Source organism: Chlorocebus sabaeus, chromosome 22 (assembly GCF_047675955.1).
Source record: "Chlorocebus sabaeus isolate Y175 chromosome 22, mChlSab1.0.hap1, whole genome shotgun sequence".
Taxonomy (NCBI): Eukaryota; Metazoa; Chordata; class Mammalia; order Primates; family Cercopithecidae; genus Chlorocebus; species Chlorocebus sabaeus.
The window spans coordinates 76,327,244-76,348,942 of record NC_132925.1 but is presented as its reverse complement, the minus strand read 5'-3'; the positions used below and the strand labels follow the sequence as shown (position 1 = coordinate 76,348,942).

The window sequence follows — 21,699 nt, the reverse complement described above, 5'->3', positions numbered from 1 at the left end:
TTCTTTCTGAAGAATGGGGCTAACTTCTACCTTGCAGTGCTGTTGGGAGAATAAAATAAAATGACACAAGTAAAGTGCCACACACAGTAGCTGGAAGAGTAAGTGTTCCACGAATGTCAGCTTCTTTCCTCTTTTCCTCTTCACAGAGGGGGTGACAACTGAGCTGGGTTTTGAAGGATGAGTAGGAGTTCACAAACCTAATCATGAATCCCCTACAGGGAAAGTGGCCTTTCAGCAGAGTGAGATATGGACATTTGTTTCTAAAACTGGAAGTTGACTTGTGAAGCTGTTGCGTCCTGGGCAGCAGAGCCAACAACACTTCTCTATTTCTTTACCTGTATTTAACAATGTTGGCTCATTAACCTAGTGGACTTATGCACTCACTGGTGCCACCTCACTATTAAGACATATTTGAGCTGTGATTTCAATCTACTAGTGATGTGGAACTTACCCTGATAGGAAGGACAGAAAAGAAAACACTAGAAATCAACAGCATTGAATGACCTAACAATTTTGAAAATGGGCAAGGGGAAGTGAAATATTTCTTCCACAATCATGTGCCCAGGATCCGAAGTTAAATCAGGTGCTACGAATAAGAAGCTTGAGATCTCATTGTTTAGATTAGGTCTGTCCATTCAGTCCGTGGGTATTTGTTTATCACCTCTCACTCGCAAAATATTGGGTTAAGAGAAGAGACAAACATGAAGATGGCTAACTATGACACAGGATGAAATAAGGGTTATACATGAGAAAAAACTAAAAAGGATGGAAGTGGTCATTTGTCTGGTCTTTTGAAGGAAAAGTAGAGTCATGGTTGGCAGAGGAGAGAAGCAAAGCACTCTGTGTGGAGAGAATAGCATAAACCAAGGGCAGAGGCTTGAAAGCACATGGCTGCAAAGAAAAGAAGAAGAAAGCGTGAACCGTTACACAAATCATCAAGCCCATTAAAAACAAAACCAACAAGCAAAAAGAAAAAAAAAATCACCAAGAAGTACAGCTAGAACCAACATAATCTTTCCTTGGAGCCCTCATTTAAAAAAGTCATAGTTTCCCTTTTCTTTTCTTTTTTTTCTTCCCTGTTTGTGACTTAGAACTTTCCAAAGCACCTGTATGCATTGCAGCAGGCACTGTTAAGGCCATGCGCTTAAATCTTCAGCACTCACCACACAGGCCCTGAGCATTCTGTCTGGAGGCCAGTTCTCTCTAACTGAGGGCTTCAGGCTGTGAAGAGGGATAGGCCAGAAATGCAGGAAATTTGATGCTTGCAGGAGCCAGTAAGATAAGGGAGTTGGAGGATAAATGTACCTGCTTCCTGCGCCTCCTATAATACCTCTGAAGTGTGTGCACACTGTCTTCCAGAGCACCCCAGTGAGGTAATCCCAGTTGCCTAGCATAGGCACCTGCTCATGAATGCATTCTTTATCAGCTCCCTTCATTTCCCTGTCTCAATTCCCCACTCTCTTTTCTGGAATCATCTCCCAAATAAACTACTTGCATTTATGTCCTTGTCTCTCAGGAGGACATTCTCGGGGAGGGGCAACCCCAAGACAGCATTGCTCAAGCCTCCTGGTGGAAGCAGTGTTGATGAACTGACATGGAAAAGATTAGGGATGGTTTGAGGTAAGACAGCAGAATCCAAGCTGATTCTAAGAAATGGTTCCAGGAGTATTTCCATGTGCTTTTGACCTTTAATTTTTTTTAATTTAATTGTATCTTAAGGAGGATTAAATGAATTAATTCCTATGAATTGCTTAGGAAAGGGCCTGGCACATACATTTCAACCTTGTCGTTGCTCTTATTGTTTTTCGAGTAGCCCCTCCTCTTGTTTTGGTGTGTAGCAGCATGCTCCCTGAAAGAGGCAGACCCAGACAAGAAAGAGGTAGGAGAAGGAGAGGTGGGCTTGAGGCCTCATTGATATGTTTCCACACCATGGAGCTGATGCCTGCTGCCAGCTTCTCTCACCTTTGATGAGACTCCCCTTCCCACAACGCTTCTTACTTGTGTTGAACATGGAACTCACCTTGTCTGACAAGTTATGGTGGCCTTGTTGAGGATCATTCGGTACAATCCCTGGCTTCATGTGCTGTGCAAAGATTCCTTGTCAAGTTCCCTGTGGGAAAGGGGCGCCGGGGGAGTTGATCATTCCAGATTTCTAAGTACTCTACTCTCCTGGCTTCTGATTCAGGAGGTCCGGGTTTGGAACTGAGAATCCATGTTCTTTTATAAGCTGCCCGGGTGATTCTGATGGGCAGCCAAGTCTGAGAACCACGTTGCTATGTGGCTTTGTTCCCCAGGATCCGTATCACAGAGCATTGTGTGTTGTAACAGAAAGGGTGGAAGTTTTTTCTGAACAGTCTAAGGCTGACTTTCCTTGTATCATAACTAATGTCAGAACAAGTGGCGCTACAGCCCCTTACAGGGAGTTTTTGTCTCCACACTTTCAGCAAAATGAGAGGAGAAGTGTTGCTCCTAGAGTTGAGATAAGTGACATTCTGGAAATATCAGAATGTCCTGTTCTTCAGACTGACTCTCTTAATTTGTATCATTTAAAGACTTGGGGATGGTGTAAGAAGGAACTAACATTTTAAGGAAGACATTAGTAAGACATTCTATTTTAAAAATAGAGGCACAGCTGAAGAAAGAAAACTGGTTTTTCTCTGTGCGAGAATGAACAGTTCACATGGCATTTTGGACTGTTCTACACACGCCTGCAGTAATACATAATCAACTATTGGGGGAAAGATAGTTTTGTCTTATATTTATGGAGGGTCACTGAACACAGAAACTAAGAATAACTGTACTTAGTACTGCACGTTTTACTTCTCAAAGTACTTTCGCATGAGCTGCTTCATGGTGGCTTCACCACTGCCCCATGGGATACCAGAGCTGCAGCGCCTGCCCTTGCAGCCCTGAATCCGAGGGTTTGGGAAGATGTAAATCAGAAATATAAGAAGCCTCACCCAGATAGGAGGGATTTTGCAGTTAATAAAATTGTAGAAATTTTACCAGCTAAATGGATTACCCTCATACCATAGGGATGCAGAAACACCTCTGGCGTAAGACATTCTCATCAAAAGAGAGAGGTTTTTACAAATATTTCATAAGCACTCCAATTAGAATAATGCCCCAGATCCCTTTAGACCAACTCCATTCCTTTGCTGCAGGGCATCATCACCACACATATCCCTGAGACTGGGGTGGGGCAGGAGCTGGGAGCAGAGTGGGGAGAATGCTTTCAGATGGAATCCTAATCAAGCAGATCATGACGAGGCTCTTTGGAGCTCCATGAGAACACTCAAATGTTAGACACTCTACATTTCATAAACTACATGGGGAGAAACAGACTTTCATCCTCTTTCCTACCCACGCCTTATTTTATTAAGAGCTGTAATTTGGTCTGGGTTCTGGAGGCATATTGGTTTAACAGGGGTTTTTTTTTTTTTTAAACTCAATTTGTTGAAAAGGAAAGAAAAACCAGAAAGCCATTTTGTAAGCATTTGATTCTGAAATCTATCTTGCCTGTAGCTTTAGCAGAGAGAATACATTTCACTTGTGTCATTGTACTTTCCATCAGCCTCAGCTGCATATTATGTATATAACTCAGCATTGTTATTCCCATTTTACAGGTGAAGAAATGGAAGTTTAGAAAGGCTAAGAGAGTCTCATCAATACATGCAGTTGGCTATGACGCCCTCCCTTCATGCGGAAATGATCAGCGAAAAAGTCACGTACCTCTTGATGGAATTTACTATTCCTATCTCAGTGTACTGGGCAAGATTATTGAAAATGGTTTCCATGTTTTTCTTCTTTCACTCTTATTACAGTACTAACAAGATTCTTGTAAAAACTGGACCTCAGGGACCTCTGATATAAAGTCTTAATCCTTAATCATAGCAACAGCTATTCATCTTCTGGTTCCACACCAGGCTTTAAGAAATGTGTGTTAGGAACAGCCAAACTCCTAAGCCATCAATTTGCTGATAGAGCTCTGCCTGTTATAAAAAATAATAGAAGGAAAACAAACAGATGTATCTCTGCTGTCTTTGACTGGAATTATGAAAATAGGCCTAAGAAAAGTCATTTATATTCTCTTCTTTAATAATAAGCAAAGGCTTGTTTAGTGCCTACTATGAACAATGTAATATTGTGTGCTATGCAAGACTGCAGGAAGAATGAGTCTACTGTTCAGCAGTTTATGGTGGGACCACTTTTAATCCCCTGCACCAGAAGAGTAGATATAATCACCAGAAATTATGCAACTGAAATACAACATTGTTTTAAGTTCTAAACAACTGTCAGAGAGGAAATGCCCATCTCCCACCTTGTACATGCTAAACTTGCCCACATTCGCAAGACTGGGTAATCTAGAGATTTATAACCTGGCCTTTGGAAACAGACAACCCAGGTTCAAGCCTTTATTCAAATACTTACTCTCTAGGCAGACTTTGGCAACTTACTGAACCACACTAAACCTTGTCATCTTCGTTTGTAAAATGATGATAACAGTAGATTCTGGTAGATCGGGATAAATGATAATCAAATGACACAATCCATGCACAGCACTTAGGCTAATACCCAGAAATAAATATTAGCACCATTATTGGAATCAGAAAGGTCCGTGATAGGAAATCACAATTGCCAAATTTCTCCCATTACATGAGTGGTTCTCCACAGTTTTTCTTTTAAGATCTAAAACATTTTGTTCAAATGCAATCATGTTCAGAAACCTGGGATATCGAGAAAACAGTAGAGTGGCCTGGTTGAAGCAGAGAAGGGATGTGGAACCCTAGTTCCTTTGGCTGCCCCTAGCACACCCTCCCACCTCCATGGTGTGCCCTGGAGCATCTCTGTGGAATTCCTGGCATTCAGCTTAAAAACTGAGCTATTAAATATTATGCCTATAATTACATTGTAAGCTGAGATGATTTGGTTATTTGAATGTACCACCTATATTCTCACATATTCACAAAATTTACCAAAATATTTGATGGTTGTATTTTACATTTTGAACATTGCAAGTCTAGGCCAATATGTTCATATACTTAACCTTTAAAATTAAGAAATATGTCAGAGTAATTCAGCATTATGTACTCAATCATATAACAATGTGTATTGAGCATTATTTATATACCAGGTCCATAAGGTCCTGACTTGCACAGTAACTCAGAAAGATTCTAAGTTCCTTTCAGCAGGGACCATGTTTACCTGTTTCACCACTGTATCCACAGTGTTTAGCATGTGTCTGGCATATAACACATATGCCATAAACAATTGCAGAATTGAAATTTTTAGGCGAATGAATGGTTGCCCTTTTACTTTAGAAGATTAAAAAAGTTCTCATGGATTTGAGAATTGTTGTTTCCTATTGAGGATGTGAGCCCCCAGGTGGGTTTTACACATGATATGCGATATCTGAGTCACCTTGTCTCCTGAGTCAAAGTCTTTTTGGGACATTTAGGGAGCTTCTAAAGGGACTCAGCCCCTCCAGTGGCTTGAAATATTTAATTAGGACAGAAATGAAAGCAGAGGGGATAATTAGCACTTAATAGATCTGGAATTATTGCCTGAGATCCAGGGCCTATGGATGAACACCCAGGAATCCATGGACAGCCCTCCAGCAAGCGTCAAAAAGAAGCAACTCTTCATGGACCTGATTGATAGGCTGACTGGTCTGACCCACGTACTCTGAATACTCAGAAATGCCAATAGTCAAAACCATTTTCAACAAATCTTTCTTTGCTTCAAGCCATGTGCCTCAATGTCGTTTCCGTACTCCCTGATATTCCAGCAGGGAAAGACTGTTAAATCTTTCTCAACACGGTATGGGTTTTCCTTTTCCTCTCCCTTTCCTTTCTTTCTTTTTGAGACTGAGTCTTGCTCTGTTGCCAGTGCTGAAGTGCAGTGGCACAATCTTGGCTCACTGCAACCTCCGCCTCCCAGATTCAAGCAACTCTCCTGCCTCAGCCTCCTGAGTAGCTGGGATTATAGGCAACCGCCACCACACCCAGCTAATTTTTATATTTTTAGTAGAGATGGGATTTCACCATGTTAGCCAGGCTGGTCTCAAACTCCTGACCTCAAGTGATCTGCCCACCTCGGCCTCCCAGAGTGCTGGGATTACAGGCATGAGCCACTGTGCCTGGCCCCTTTTCTTTCTAAAACATGAACAGCTCTTTCCTTTAGAGACAAAATAAAAGAGCATGTGCATTATCTCTATCAAACAAACATGCTGGAAAAGGGTATCACTGTCATTCTTATTATTGTTAGATGTTAAATGCTTGGTATGCACTTAATACTTTGTATGCATTAGTTTACAAGCACCCAATTTGATCGGTTAGGGCAAGTGACAAGACCACGTGGGTAGTAATATACAGAGCTGGAACTAGAATCCGCCTGTTTGTGTTAGTCAGGTTTCAGACAGGAAATAGCTGGCACACTCAAACAGAGTGATTGAGGGGAGTTTTTTGAAGGGGCAAATTGAAAAGAGGTAAACAAAGTTTAAGTAAAAAAGAAAAGGGAAGGAAGGAGAGACAAAGAAAAGTGAGAGAAAGAGAAAGAAGAAAGGGAAAAGCAAGAAAGGAAGGAAGGAAGGGAAGGAAAAAGAAGGAAAGGAGGGAGGGAGGGAGGGGAGGGGAGAGGAAGAATGGAGAGAAAGAAAGAAAAAGAAGGAAAGAAAGAGAAAGAAGCTGTATGGATGGAAAGGGCCACTTCACAGCACCTGTGGCCTTCGCTAGAGGAACATAGCCAACTTAAGGACCCATCGGGGGTGCTAAGGGAATAAATACCCTGACCTCAGTCTCCTCTCACCCTCTAATTTCCTGGCAGTACTTCTTATTATTAGCACCTCCCATTAGGATGCCTCAGAGAAAGGGAGCTCATTGATGGAGTCCATTAGTTCAGCCTGCTGGGACACAGAGTAGACAGGAGAGTGACTCTAGAGGGACAAACAAAAGCTCTCCAGCACAATGTCTGCCTAAAGGGGAGCATGCTTAACCGTATATATTTTATCTCCAAATAATTCTATTTATCCTTCATTCAGCAAATAGTCATTGCTTGGCTGCTCTGTGCTGGGCACTTTGCTTTGGGCTGAGGATACAGGGATAAGTGAGATATTGTGTCCTTGAAGAGCTTAGACTCATGGTCTTCAGAAAATATGTCTTGAACACTTTTTACCTGCTATTTTAACTACCATTTTCTCTCCTTTTATCTCCCAAGCGTGACTACATTTCCACCCAAATATCCTAATTTTCTCAATCTTGTTCCACTATATTCCTTAGCTTTTCTTGCATCCACAAATTTTTCCTTCTACTTTCAGCTTCAGTGTAGAAATTTTTTAATAAAATTATGTTTTACTGTCATATAGATGAGTGCTTGCTATGTTGCCCAGGCTGGTCTCGAACTCTTGGCCTCTGCTACCTTATGCTCCAGGACCACAGGCCTGAGCTATCGTGCCTCCCAGCTTCACTGTAGAATTCTTTCAGACAGACCTGAACCCTACTGAGGAAAGCTAATGATCTAATAAATGTTCAAGTGATATTAATATTATTTTATCTCATTAGTATTTGAGAAAGAAAAGAGACAGTGTTGGAGAAAACAACTTTCTCTTACAAGGAAAATAAAAGATAAGAGGCCCAGAAAGTTCTGCCCTGATTCTATATACCTGCTCACATCACAATAAATTGCATTTTACCCATGCTAGGAGCTGTGCTCAGTCAGAGAAAGGAAGGCACCATTAAAGATTTCAAGGTTGTTCCATAAGTGAATTGGATGTAAGTGCCCTCACTGCTATAGCTTGAAAGAGCTGAAATTGTTCCTGAAGCAAAATGGAAGAGGCTTGGCTAACTCTCTTGGTCATTTATTAGTATGGTCAAAGTAGCCTTATCCTTGATTACCTCCTTTCTCCCACTGCAGTGAAGAAATCCTCTGGCTCTGGAATTTTCCTCTCAGTGTTTGCTAAATGCTTAGCAAGCTAGGCCTCCCACTGGCCAGCAGACAGGCCTGAAAGGACCCCTTTTGAAAGGCCAGATGTTTAGAAATAGAGGCTATAAGGGAAAGGAACTGTTGCATTTACCAGAAGGTGTGTCCACAAAAGGGGAGAGAAGCTTTTCCATTCAGAGGAAAAAAAAATTCTTTTGAAGTTGTCTGAAGGCCATTGCTCAACTGAAAGATCACAGTTGAAGCTCTGACAATATTAGAAATTAGCATTGCTAATGAGGTTTTCAGAGAATCACAGATTATTTTAATCTACTTAACCTTCTCTGTAAATACTTGACTTAGAAAACATTGTACTTCTATTTTTAATAATCTAATAATGGATAAATGTTATTTTAAAGGCAGTAGCAACAATGTGAATATCATTTTTCAAACAAGAACTATCAAATATTGGCATATTGCTTTATTTTTGTCAGTTCCAATTCTATGATAGAGAGTGGTAGCCGACTGTCTGAGCTGTCTGATAAATTGGAAGGTTAGGACAGTCTAAGTGGCTAGCTGACAAGATTATTTCTCTAATGACAAATATATGGGCAAGTATCCAAAAATCAGCTGCTCTATGTGGGCCTAAGTGAACAAAACCCTGGGAACCCAAGCTTCTAAAAAAACAACTGATCAGTATAGTTTACAAAAGGAGCTTTCCACCATCTTTGACATGGTTTCCCATTAAATCAATATGACACCGAAATTTGCAATCCTTCCAGAATGTTCTTTGAATGAAGAGGTAAAAACAATCTGTATCTGCTAGTATGAATGAATCAATTGCCCTTATTCATCTGTTCTGCATTTCAAGGCTAAACTCCTTTGAAAAAATTAGGTTTCTTTACCACCATCTCAAACCTAAATTGTTCTCATGTTGATTCACTGATTTCATCATTCATTCATTTTTCCACCAAACATTTATTGAACACCTGCTATGTGGCAGGTACTCTCTGAAACCCCAAGGATATGCTATTAAGCAAAACAAACAAGTTTCCTGCTTTTGTGGACGTCTTAGTAAATGGAGATAGTCAATAATAAATGAATGAATAAATAAGCAAGAAGGTGTCAGGCAATAAAAGTGCAAAAGTAAAAAAAGGAGTTACTGGAGAAAGTGAAAGATGTTTTTAAGTTAGGTGGTTGGGGAATAAAGACCCTCTACGAAACAGAAAGTAGAACTAACAATTGAATGGCAAAGGAAGAGAGGGCAGGAAAAGATCTGAGGAAAGAATGTTCCAAGCAGACAGAATAGCTAGTACAAAGGCATAGAAGGTGGGTGTGGCTGAAGAGTAGGAAAGGAGAGGGTTGGAATTAAATAAAACAAAAAAATAGATGAAAGGTAGATTGCATAACACTTTAAAGGCATGAGAAAGGGTTTGGGTTTTACTTACTGTAAACCTACTGGACAGCTATTGAAGAACTTTTCTCAGATGAGTGATATGATCTAATTTATGCTTTAAATGGCTCAACATGGGTAATAGAGATTTCTAGGGGTAAGAGTGAAAGCAGTGAGACCTAAAGGGAGCCTGTTGCAGTGGTCCACAGAGAGGTGACCAAAGGGTGGTAGCAGGGCAGACTTAGAGAATGTTAATGCTCTATCTGGAAAAAAAATATGAGGCAGGAAGAGCTAACCCCAGCAGCAGATTAGAATCTGCCTATTAGCCTTAGAACCTTATCTAGTGAAAGTTGACCCAGAAAGCCCTTCAGAGATAATTCAGTGGAAATCCTTCAATTTAAACATGAGAAAAATAGAGACGTGGACAAATTCCGGGACACACCCAGGGTCACAGAGCAAATCGCTAGCAAACCCAAGACTGAGCCTCACACCTCCTATCTTCCCAAGTGTTAGATAAAGTGCCCAAGTCCATACAGAACCCAGCAGGGCCTAAGCGTGGATCTGATGGGCTCTTTCTACATCAGCAAGTTCTAATCTCTGGTGCAAATCTGCATAATGGGGACAACTGAGAAGTTACTGTGGGGTCCATGCATCCAAATTGGATTTGTCATACCCTGTACACTGAATAAATAAAAGTATAAGTGCCATCATGTGTCCAAAGCAGAGTGGTTAATAGCTTAGACAATGGCATACAATTAGGCTCGAATTTTAGCTTTACCAGGTATTTACTGTGTGCCTTCAGATAAGTTACTTAACTCTTTGGGTCTTGTTTTTTCCAGCTATACCCTGGAATAAAAATGGTAACTTGAAGTTTTGTAAGGCTTAAATAAGATGATATACCAAAAACACCCACTTAGAATAGTACCTGGCACAGAGTAAATATTCAAGAAATGTTCGCTATTATTACGTAGAAGACAGAACTTTTTTCCTTTTACTTGCAACAGGGCTCATAATATTCAAAGCCAATGAGAATTACTCACTGGCCTCCCTGAAGAAACAATTAAGTATGGTTCTACCCTACAGGTGCATTGCTGGAAACTGCCACCTCTTCGACCCTACTCTAACTCTGCCCCTTATCAGCCACCTGGAGGAACTGTGGCCTTCAGCACAGGGACACTATTCTTTCAGTCAATCCTTCATTTATTTATTCTGTAAATGCCTACTGAATGCTCACTTAAATGCCTGCTGATCGTAAGCCTTTTTCCCTGCTTCAGATATGTTCACTTGCTTAATTTACTCCCCTGAGTAACTTCTCTCACTGACGTGCAGAGATTTGTCAATAAGCAGGTAAGTGGTGGCCATAGGGAATTGGGGAGGAAAAGGTTCCTATCAGAATTTCAAAGGGGCCACGGGGCATATACAGTTTGAAGAGTTGGTAAGCACCCCAAAAGCTCAGGCGTAGGGAACAAGCCGATCAAAGGAGACGGAGGAGAAAGGGATCTGGACTCCCTGAGCCCAGTTTGCAGGTGTGTAGTGTAGGTGAAAGCACTGCCTTGCCCATTGCTCATTTCTTCCCCACACCTTCCCACTCATAGCTCTATGAATGTAGCTCTATGAGGCTACACTTATGCAGAGGGGAAACTATCTGCACTTTACAGAGGGGAAACTAAGGCTCAGGCGCAGGTCACATGACTAGTAAGTGGGAGACCAAGACTAGAACCCAAGTTGCCTGACTCCTCATTATGGTTTTTTGGTTATTTTGTTTGGTCCCCCAACCTCCCCCTATCCACCAAGTTGTTACTATGTGTATAAGAAAAGGAAGAAAGGGAGTAAGAGAGAGATGATGGTGGTGGGTGCGATATGGTAGTGATAGTGTGTGTGTGTGTGTGTTTGTGCGCGCACGCGCACGCATGCGTGAGAGAGAAGGAGAGAGAGTGATACAAAGAGATAGAGATAGGAAGGAAAGCGAGACACAGAGAGAGGGACCTCAATAAAAGACTTCAAATGACCCCAAATTAACAACAAATTAATACCTATAAAAAATGTGGCCAGCCTATGTGCATTTCAGTTGAGTCATCACCAGTTGTACAAAAGATAAAGCAGAGACATCTCAGCCAACCTGACAACATTCCTGCACTGAGTGGGGACCCAAAGACAGACGTCTTTTCCCTGTGCTGTGGTATCCGCCTCGGGGAAAAATTGTCCTCAGGATGCCAGTGTAAGAACATGTCACCTGTGGCAGCCTCTCCAAGAATTTGGTACAAACACCCCCAACATACATTGCCTCAAGGTGCTATGATTTGGGCCCTTCGAAGTAGTCGAGCTCAACTCCTTCCTACAAAGGTTTATTTGAAGAAAAAAGCAGATCCAGATTGCACTTAAACATCTGAAACCTTTTTAATTTTGAGATTTTGCAGGAGACGTCTTTAAGTAACACTCCTGTGACGAGTGAGCAACCAAGTTGTAATCTGTCCCTTCTACAGTTGCCAGAGTCTTAAAAGCCTGTCTTCCAGTACATCACCTTAATGATTATTTATGGGCAGTGTATGAATTTCCCAAATGGGGATTATGCATAACATCTCTGCATTTACATTAAAACAAGGGCAATTTTTTTTAACAAACATATCAACGTTTACTTAATCTATGCAAATCTATTCATAAGATTTTATAAAACCATCATTTTTCCCCATACCCTTAAAACACAAAATTCTGGCTTTAAAAAAAATCTAGTTTGTTTTTAGGCACTGTGCTTGCAGGAGGAGGGGGCTGGCAGAGTACAGGGGAGATGGTGCCTCTGTTGGTGATGCAGCCTGCTTGTGCAAAGCAGTCCTGCACTTCCAGTTGTGAGCCAAGAGCCAAGTGTGGGAGCTCACCATGGTGGCAGCCACCTCCCCACCAAGCAGGCAGCGTTCACCAGAGGGGAGTATCAGGTTCCCGTACTCAGCTGTGGGTTGTCACCATCTAATAATATGACCGTTTTGCCATCTCTCTGCAAATGAGGCTGAAGCTGCTATCTGATTGGTATAACATCTCACTTTCCCTCTGCATTGATTTTCTTCTTCTCCTCCTTTGCTTCATAAAAAGAGGGACAAGTGGCTGGTGCTGTGGACAGAGAAGCTTTATTTTTAGTATGAGACAACCTCTATTTTCTTTCAGGAGAGGGAAGTTGGATTATCAATTCTTTTGTAAATGTGTATGGTGATATTTGCTCCGGTAAGTTTGCAGCTATCTTGATTTACAGCTGGCTGTGGGGATATGTGTGTGCATGTGTGTGTCTCCATAGGCACATTTGGATTGTACACTTTTCTTTCCAAATATCAGTTTTTAAATCTTTAGTGGTAATATCTCTTTTTCTTGACTTTGCTTTCTTATGATTTGTATGTTTTAAAACCAAAGAGGCTGTGTTGATAGTGAAATGCTTACTTTAGCTGTTTAAGTATGTGCTGGGTTTCTTGGAACATAGTAAGGAAACTATTTAAGCAAACTTATATTTGCTTTATAAAAATGTAATGTCATTCTACCCTACCCCTCCTCCTTGGAGTGTTTAATATCCTAAATACATTCATTGTGCTGCAACCTGCTTACCATTTTAATTAAAGTTTCTTTGTCAGTGTCAGAGTGAGAATTACTTAAACTCCATCCACAGCTACCAAATATTATATGTTGTGCTGAAAGGTGCTAGCTTCATAAGGTCTTATAGCTGTATGTAGAATGAATGAGTTTCCCCTACGATTGGATGCACGCACCTTTAAAAGAACTGAATTTAGAAAAAGTATACAGATCATTAAATGAAGTCCTAGCATGCCATGAAAAGCTGTAATCACAAGTGGCTGTTCCTTCTCTTTCGTCTTTCTTTGCACTGTGTATTTCTGCCACCATCTGTCAGATGCCCAGTCCGGGCTCCTGTGTTTCTATATGTGAAGCTAATCAGGAGAAAAGTTGCTCTTATTAAATTTAACTACTGCAAAATGACTGTCCGGTCACCATTGCTAGAAATGATTTTTAAATGCATTACCTGGTTAGCTGCGTTCTTTTTGTTCAGAGAGTCAGAGATGGTCTGAGTTCTTCGTTGTTAATTCAGAAGTCCGGGGAAAAGTCTTTTAATATAATTATTCTTGACAGGGATGCTAAGATGATTAAATAATTGCTTTAATGGAAACAAACTGATGCTTTAATCTTCTCTTTTTGTTACACAATCAACAAATCTGCATAGTCTTTTTCTGGGTGAAATGAGCTGGAGAATAGATTTATGATGAAAGTTAAAGGCACTGTGGCATGTGAAGCAAGAGGAGGTCTGACTGTACATTTTTCAGAGATTTTGAGAGCAAAGTTGGGAATATCATGCAAGCCTAGGTCTCGTAGGCATAGGTGTTTTTCAGAATAGCAATTTTTCAGATTGTGAAGTAGTCTTACGACAACTCAGAATGCCTGTCTGGGAGTGCACTAACCTTCATATCTACTCCCTTTTGGACGTGCCACGACTCACACACCCTGTGCACACTCCAGTGAAGCTACTCATTTTGACAAATAGACTGAATTTTGATCAATCTAACTCAGCCTCAAAAATAGACTAATCCCCCAAACCCACCCAAGTTATTATATTGCCTTATTACAGGTCCCAATAAGCATGTGCCTAATATCAGCCTTAGATGACATAAACCTTAGCTGGAGCCAAGTGTATCTTAGCAGATAATTTGTGGGGGGGGGGGGGGAATTTTATCCCTGGGCTGTTGCCAATTACTGCTAGGTAAACTCACCAGCACGGAACATCACCTGTTCCCCTCCCCAGCACATCCAATCCCTCAACGTCCTTTAATATTTTATAAATATATTTTATATAATCATTCTCCTTTCATGGCTGTAACAGGTTGTATATAAAGTCATTTGCTATAGACAGAGCTTATCATCATCTGAAGCTATTCAGTAATATAAATTAATGAAACTTGAGGTGGCAGCATGCATTCTGCATGTGAAAGTTATGCCTTTTCCTCCAGTCTCCTGGTTTACAGCAGTGGTAGGGCTCCAAGCATACTTAGGCCCAGACAGGAGGAACAACAAGGCATCTGTATCTTTAAAAGGTCAGGATCCTTAGTTTGAGTCAGAACCAATGTGCACAGTTTTTACAAGTATCACTTCTGAAAGGTCCGTAATACCATAACTAGAAAATCTGTCATCATCTCTTCCAAGGATTAAAGAGTTGTGTCATTTGGGGGAAACAATAAAGAGATTTTTAAAATTTCACAATGAGCTCCTCTCTTCTTTTTAGCATAATGAAGAATGCAAAAGTCATTTCCATTTAGTAAATACATCCTATATGCCTGGCACTGTGCTAAGCATTTTACATGGCTTATCTCCTTTAATCTTGACAAGCACTCTATGAGGGCCATAACATTACCTCCCCATTTTACAGATGAGAAAATGGAGACGTAGGACAAGTATGTAACTTACTTGAGGAAACACAGTGATGAGGATGAGTCTCGGAACCAGGCAGGCTCATTCCAGAGTCCTGCTCTTCCTCCCTCCCCTCTGTCATTGGTACAATCTACAACAAATGCCTAGACTGAAATGATTTCCAGGGACCTACAGTTAAATATCCTATTTTTCCCTGTTTTGATACAAGGTAGTCTCCTTCTTCTCAGTCTATGCCGTTATGACTCCGAGCTAAGCATGTCTTTGAAACTGAAAAATATGTGTTTTATTTCCACTCAATTTGAGCAGATTCAAAGATGTGAGTGTGACTAAATGAGCCCACCTAGGGTAAAATTTATGCAGAAGTGGTTAAATCAAGGTAGATCTTTTAATTGATCAAAGTAAATCAATTCCTTTGACCTTCAGTTTTTGGACATAAAGTCAAAATAAAGATGTGATGATAGCTTAGAAATATCAATATCTCAAGGCAGCTGGTTCGTCATTGGTGCAAAATATAAAAAGCCGTTACAACTGAATCATTTTTGGAGAGCTTTATAAAATTCTCACCTTCCCTTTACTCACTCCCACCATGTTTTTTTTATTATTATTATTTCTATTCTTTGGCTAGCTGGGAAGGGCTGAGGTAGCACTTCAGGTTGAATACTGTGAAGTGTCTATCTCACCTGGGTAATTTAAAAAGGAACACAGCTGCCAATAAGCATGCTGAGAAGCATGACAAAGTCGAAATTCAGAGTCCCCAAATGCATTCCTTTGCACCTGAGCACTGAGCTCCCCATTTTAAATCCACTTGAGCCAATAAAATTCAGATGGATCTTATAGGGGGAAAATGCAACTGACATATAATCAATAAGTTTAAATTTCTCCTCAAGTGGCAGCTACTGGACTAGAAGCAGGGCATTCCAGTCATAAAGTGAGCCTGTAAAATGCTGCATTATGAGAAAGGATTATGAGTGATGAAAATGTTGCTAGAAGATAGAACCTAGCTCACAACACCTTTGCTAAATTTACCAAAACTCAGAGGGATCTTAAAAACAAACAAACAAACAAAAACCACCCACCACAAATTGGAAGAACTGGGTCAATTTCTGAAGTGGTTAACACAATATTGAGTTGTTGGTGTGATCTGCTGAGTCTTAATAAGCAACAGCTTTTGAGCTACTCTTGGTGTAGGCACCCAGTTAGTTAAAGAGTTCAGACTGCAGTACACAATAAAATACATTTCCAAAATGGTAGTCATTTTTGTCAGAGGCAAGCTTGGGTAACTCCTCAATTCTAGATTATGTCTTTTTCTTGTTCTTAAAAAAAAAGTCATAATTGAGTGGTTTAGTCAGAAGTGTGGTATTAGAGCCAATACTGAAAAATAAATTCAAATCAATTTGCTTTTTCCAACAGCATTTATGAGAGTTCTAAATATACTAACAGCCATCAAATGAAAACTTTTACTTTAAAAAAATATGTTGTGCTCAACCACAGAGTTCATCAAATATAGGCTATCCCTAAAAGCTAATCTTATAGACAAGTTTATAAAGTATATCGTATTTCAGTCCCTAGATAGAAGATACTGCTTTCTTCAGAGGGGTGACTAAATTCCAAATCAATAGTACTGAGGATTGTACTCCATCTTGCCTGTGTTTCATCCTGCCCTTTCTTTGGCTACAGATGTGTGTACTTAAACATGTTGATCGTTAAGCACTTAAAAATTATCTGTTAAGTATGGAGAAAGCATCCGGTGTTAACACATAATTAGTTTCGACTAATCTTGCATTTTTCGTTAAACATTCTAGACTGGTGTACAAATAGAATTTGTGGTCCTGTTACATTCTTGTGTAAGAAAATAAGTCAGTGAATATTTTGAGCCTGAAATCAGCACATGAAACACTAAATCTTCTAGAAGAGGCTCTTGGTCATCAGTGTGTCTTTAAATGTTTAAAGATTCAGGGTTTGAAAATGGAAACACCTCAGTCTCTCCACTCTGCAGACTAATGGATTTGCATAATTAATATATTTTCTGTGATTTTTTTTTTTTAAACACAAATTCTATCCAAAAGTACTAATGGAAAATTGTTCAGGAGCAACTCCAAACATGTTTCGTTATAGTTTCTAGAAAGCTTATTCACAACACAGGTAATCAGTTTACCGTGGAGCTTTGAGTTGGCCAATCTAAGTGGATGATCATGTCATTATTGTCTTTTGGGGGAAATGATGTGTTGGGCATAAAAGTTTTCTACTGGTATTCCCCAGGGGACTTATTTAGCCTTGCTTACAGAACATTTATTTATTTATTTATTTATTTATTTATTTATTTATTTATTTTTGAGATGGAACCTCATTCTGTCACCCAGGCTGGAGTACAGTGGTGCAATCTCAGCCTACTGCAACCTCCGCCTCCCAGGTTCAAGTGATTGTCCTGCCTCAGTCTCCTGAGTAGCTAGGACTACAGGCATGTGTGACCATGCTCAGCTAATTTTTGTATTATTAGTAGAGGTGGGATTTCACTGTGTTGGCCAGGCTGGTCTCGAACTCATGACCTCAGGTGATCCTCCCACCTCGGCCTCCCAAAGTGCCAGGATTACAGGCCTGAACCATCGTTCCCGGCCTTACAGAATCTTTAAATCCTCCCAAATTACCACACAGTGTCTCAATGTAGACTTACTGGCAAAGATACAACAAAGATTTTGGGCTCATTTTATTTCTGGTAAAATATGACTTTCAGAATGTATGTGTCAAATACGAATTATTATTTCAAGGACTTCTTAAGTCACCATATTGACATTCACTTCTCAATGTTGAACCCACACATCTTTATCTGGCTTTAGATCTCCATGAGGGAGGAAAATGGATAAGATTTTCCAGAACCTATGACATTCAAACTACCTTCATAAGAAACTGAATGGCAGAGGAAAAACATTTTTTTTTTAATTGGGGGAAGATTTTAGAAAAAGTCTGGAATGTGGACATCATCTGTTTTTATTTATTTTATTTTATTTTATTTTATTTTATTTTATTTTATTTTATTTTATTTTTTAGATGGAGTCTTGCTCTGTCGCCTAGGCTGGAGTGCAGTGGCACGATCTCAGCCCACTGCAAGCTCCACGTCCCGGGTTCACGCCATTCTCCTGCCTCAGCCTCCCGAGTAGCTGGGACTACAGGCGTCCGCCACCACGCTCGGCTAATTTTTCGGTTTTTTTTAGTAGAGATGGGGTTTCACCATGTTAGCCAGGATGATCTTGATCTCCTGACCTCGTGATCCACGCACCTCGGCCTCCCAAAGTGCTGGGATTACAGGCGTGAACCACCGTACCCCGCCTATTTTTTTATTTAATAAATATTTCAGGATGCCTACCATGTGCCAGGCACCTTGCTGGGCATGGGAGATACAGTGATGAATAAATAGATATAATTTCTGCATTCCCAGAACTAAATGCCTCCATTTTTCCATTTTCTCACCTCAACTTCATTTCTATTTCATGGCCCAGGATGTGTTTTCTTAAAAGCATAATTGAACTGTTCTAGTAAGGCATTTGCAGGAAATATGTGCTTTTGGTCCTATATGTTCATACTCAGTGAAGAAACAAGAGTGAATCCACTTATTTACTGATGTGATTACTGTCTGCTGAAATGGAGTGGTAGGAAGCAGGGAGCTAGAAAAAGTTTTTCAGTGTGTCTTATAAGCATTCTTTATTGCTTCTAGGCATTCTTAGATTTGATAGGCCATTCTCATTCTTGGACAGTATTGGGAGAAGAAAGAAGGGAAAAAAGCTTTGACAGGAAAGAAAAGTAAAGAAGATAAAGAATAAACAGAGAAGGTGACTAAAGAAACTACAATTTTCCCTGGCAATCTGAAATAGATCTAACTTGCATTATCTGGTTTTCTGTGGGTATTCACTCACTCATCTATCTATTCAATAAATATATTTATATATTGGGTACCCTCTTTAAGCCAAGTACACTGCTAGATGCTAGGGCACAGAAATAAACAAGATATACTAGTTCCTGAATTCATGGAACTTCTAATAGACCAGGATTTCTCAAACTTGGTACTATTAACATTCTGGTGCAGATACTTCATTGTTGTTAGGGAGCTGTTTTATGTATTATAAGATGTTAAGCAGCATCCCTGGCTTCTACCCACTACGTGTCAGTAGCAATCCCCCCACCCAACCCTCAGGTTGTGACAACCAAAATTACCACCAGACATTGCCAAATTGCCCCTGACTGAGAACCAGGACAGGAAACGCAGGATTTACCGTCACCTTTGACCAAATCCTCCCATCATGTTTCTACTTTTCTTTCTTTCAGATATTGCTGCATGGTTTACCCTAGGGTTTTTAAGTTGCTTTCCCTGAATATGTAACATTTGCCAACAAAGATAAGTAAGGCATCTCTAAGTCCTTTTACTATTACTATCCCTTACCTCTGCATAACACTTTACCACATTCATGTAGCTTACATTATCTCATTTGATTCTAGCAGCCAACTAGTAAGACAATATTAAAATATTATCACCTTCAACAGGTGAGTAAATGGACATTTAGATGGTTACAAACCCAAAGTCTTGCAGTTAATAAAGGATAAAACCTGGATTCGCACTCACATGTCCTGGCTTAAAACCAGTGTTTCACCTTTTTTTTTTTTTTTTTTTTGAGATGGAGTCTCACTCTGTCGCCCAGGCTGGAGTGCAGTGGTGCGATCTCGGCTCGCTGCAAGCTCCACCTCCCGGGTTCACGCCGTTCTCCTGCCTCAACCTCCCGAGTAGCTGGGACTACAGGAGCCCGCCACCACGCCCAGCTAATTTTTTGTATTTTTAGTAGAGACGGGGTTTCACCTTATTAGCCAGGATGGTCTGAATCGCCTGACCTCGTGATCCACCCTCCTTGGCCTCCCAAGGTGCTGGGATTACAGGCATGAGCCACCGCGCCCAGCCAAAACCAGTGTTTTTCTACACAATTATACTATTTAATGGGGAAAAAGGTAAGTAGGGTTAAAGCACACTTTTTCTCTTTGAAGCATCTCAATAAGGGCAGCCCAGCAGTAGTTAGGGAATTTGAGGTCTACAGGCTTGGCTTTCTTACTCAGTGTTTATTAGCTGAGTGGTTTTGGACTGCCCACATACATTCTTAGAGTCTCCCCAGTAGTTTAGGGAATGTAGAGTGATTATTGCAAAAGCTGCAAGAAGCCCTAGAGATCAGCCTACCACGGTAGAGAGAGTGTGGGTTTTGAGGTCCGATGGATCAGGTGTGTGAGTCAGCATCCAAGCAGGAAGCAGATAACATCTTCAAACTATCTGACCTCTTGCTGGTGACTGTACACCATTAAAACTTAATTTATTTAAGTCAGAATACTGAAGCCCCAAAAGATGGGTTGAATTGCCCAAGCCCTGTGGTGAATTTGATGCAAAAGGAAGACAACAGAAGAGCTCAATCTCCTTCCAGCCCAGTGAGCTGAAGAACCATTTTAAACAGAGGAAGGCCAGCATATGGATCTGGCTCAAATCAGAAATGTATGTGTTTTGGGTTATAAGCAGATGTCTAGGTACCTGAGGCAGGTTCCTGGTTTTTCAACTGGACATACCCAAACATCTTTGGGGGTTACTTTAGCCAAATTTCAGCCTCACTAAAGGATACAGAGCGTGTCCTCCTAGATGGCTCTTAGAAGACTGGTAGACATGCAAAACACGTAAAAGGCAGGTGGTGGTTTGCAGTGGGTTTGTCACACATGCTCCTGAGCTTGAATAGATGCAGGAGTTTGCCAGGAGACGGGGCTCACACTGTATGTGGGCCCATATCCTTGATCTTTTGATGAGCTGTTAAAAGGTATCTGTAATTATCAAGACCCTTAGCACATTTGCAAAGATAAAAGGCCTTTCAAGTATATTGCTCTGGCAGCATTCCCAAAAAGAAAACTATCTTCTACTTGCATTGGCTCAGAGCACTCAAACTTGCAAAGAGAGGAAATAGGTCCAAATCCCGGCTCTGTGACACAGGGGTATGCATGGCCTTCGACAATTCATCTACCATCTTGGGGCCTTGGTATCTTCATCTGTAAAATGGAAATAATGAGTACCATTATGAGTAATAATGAGTACCTTCCCAGAGTGATGAAGAGGACTGCTGTCATAGATGAAATGGGAAAGTACTGTTGAAACTGCAGGCCTGGACAATAGCATTGTTATTTTCTTCCTCTGTAAGTCAAAGTCCATTTTGCTATCAGTTTTCATTTCATGCCCTCGATGAGTGCTTGAGGTTAGGGGAACCATTTCCCCAGTCTACCAGGAAAATCACTGCAGTTATGGGATGGGTCTAAAGTAGTCTGGAAATGCTTTGCTGGGTCATTCCATCTCAAGGGGAGATTTATGCCATCTTATAAATTGCAGGGACAGAGAATCATCACTGAAGAATAACTATAATAAAACCACATGCAATATGTGTAAAGCCATTCCCTATGATAAGCTCATCTTAGTAATGCCCCTGAATTTTCCTTTCCGCTTTCTTAGGACCCCTTTACACCCATCAGTCCTACCATTACCCATTTGTTGTAGAGTCAGGGCGGAGGGGGCAGGGATTGACAGGACCTGGACCTTGCCCATCAGTTTCTAACACTGTGACTTTAACCCTCTCCCCATGATCCTGGAAACTCATCAGGGGAATTGACAAATCATAATTTTCTCCCCAAGTACAGATGCTCAGAGAAAGCCTCTCTTTGCCTGCTCTGGGTTTCTCATTACCCCCCACTATAGGATATTAAAGGGTTTCTCATTTCTCATGTTTTATTTACCTCAAAGCATCTCCTAACGCATTTGATCAGAAAACTCGGTTAGCTCAAATTTTTTTCAAAGACCATTATCTGCTGGCATTCCTCTCCCAGACTCCTTCCCTCAGCTCACCTCTTCACTCTGAGTGGTATTTATAAACTCCTCATCTTCTGAGGCATTTGGAAGACACCCTCCTTCCTTCCTCCCCCAG

The 21,699-nt window shown here is 40.7% G+C and overlaps 1 protein-coding gene across 2 annotated transcripts in view; it reads left to right on the top strand.

Annotated features, from left to right (window-relative positions):
* SYNPR (synaptoporin) overlaps positions 1–21,699 on the top strand; it is a 332,629-nt gene that overhangs the window by 149,209 nt on the left and 161,721 nt on the right. The window contains exon 1 of one of the 2 annotated variants that reach the window (XM_007984864.3): positions 12,114–12,520. The exons of the other annotated variant lie outside the window; for it this stretch is intronic. Coding sequence (XP_007983055.1) covers positions 12,497–12,520 — 24 coding nt within the window. The 5' untranslated portion in view covers positions 12,114–12,496. Of the gene's footprint in view, positions 1–12,113; positions 12,521–21,699 lie in introns of those variants that run through there. 2 annotated transcript variants of the gene reach the window in all.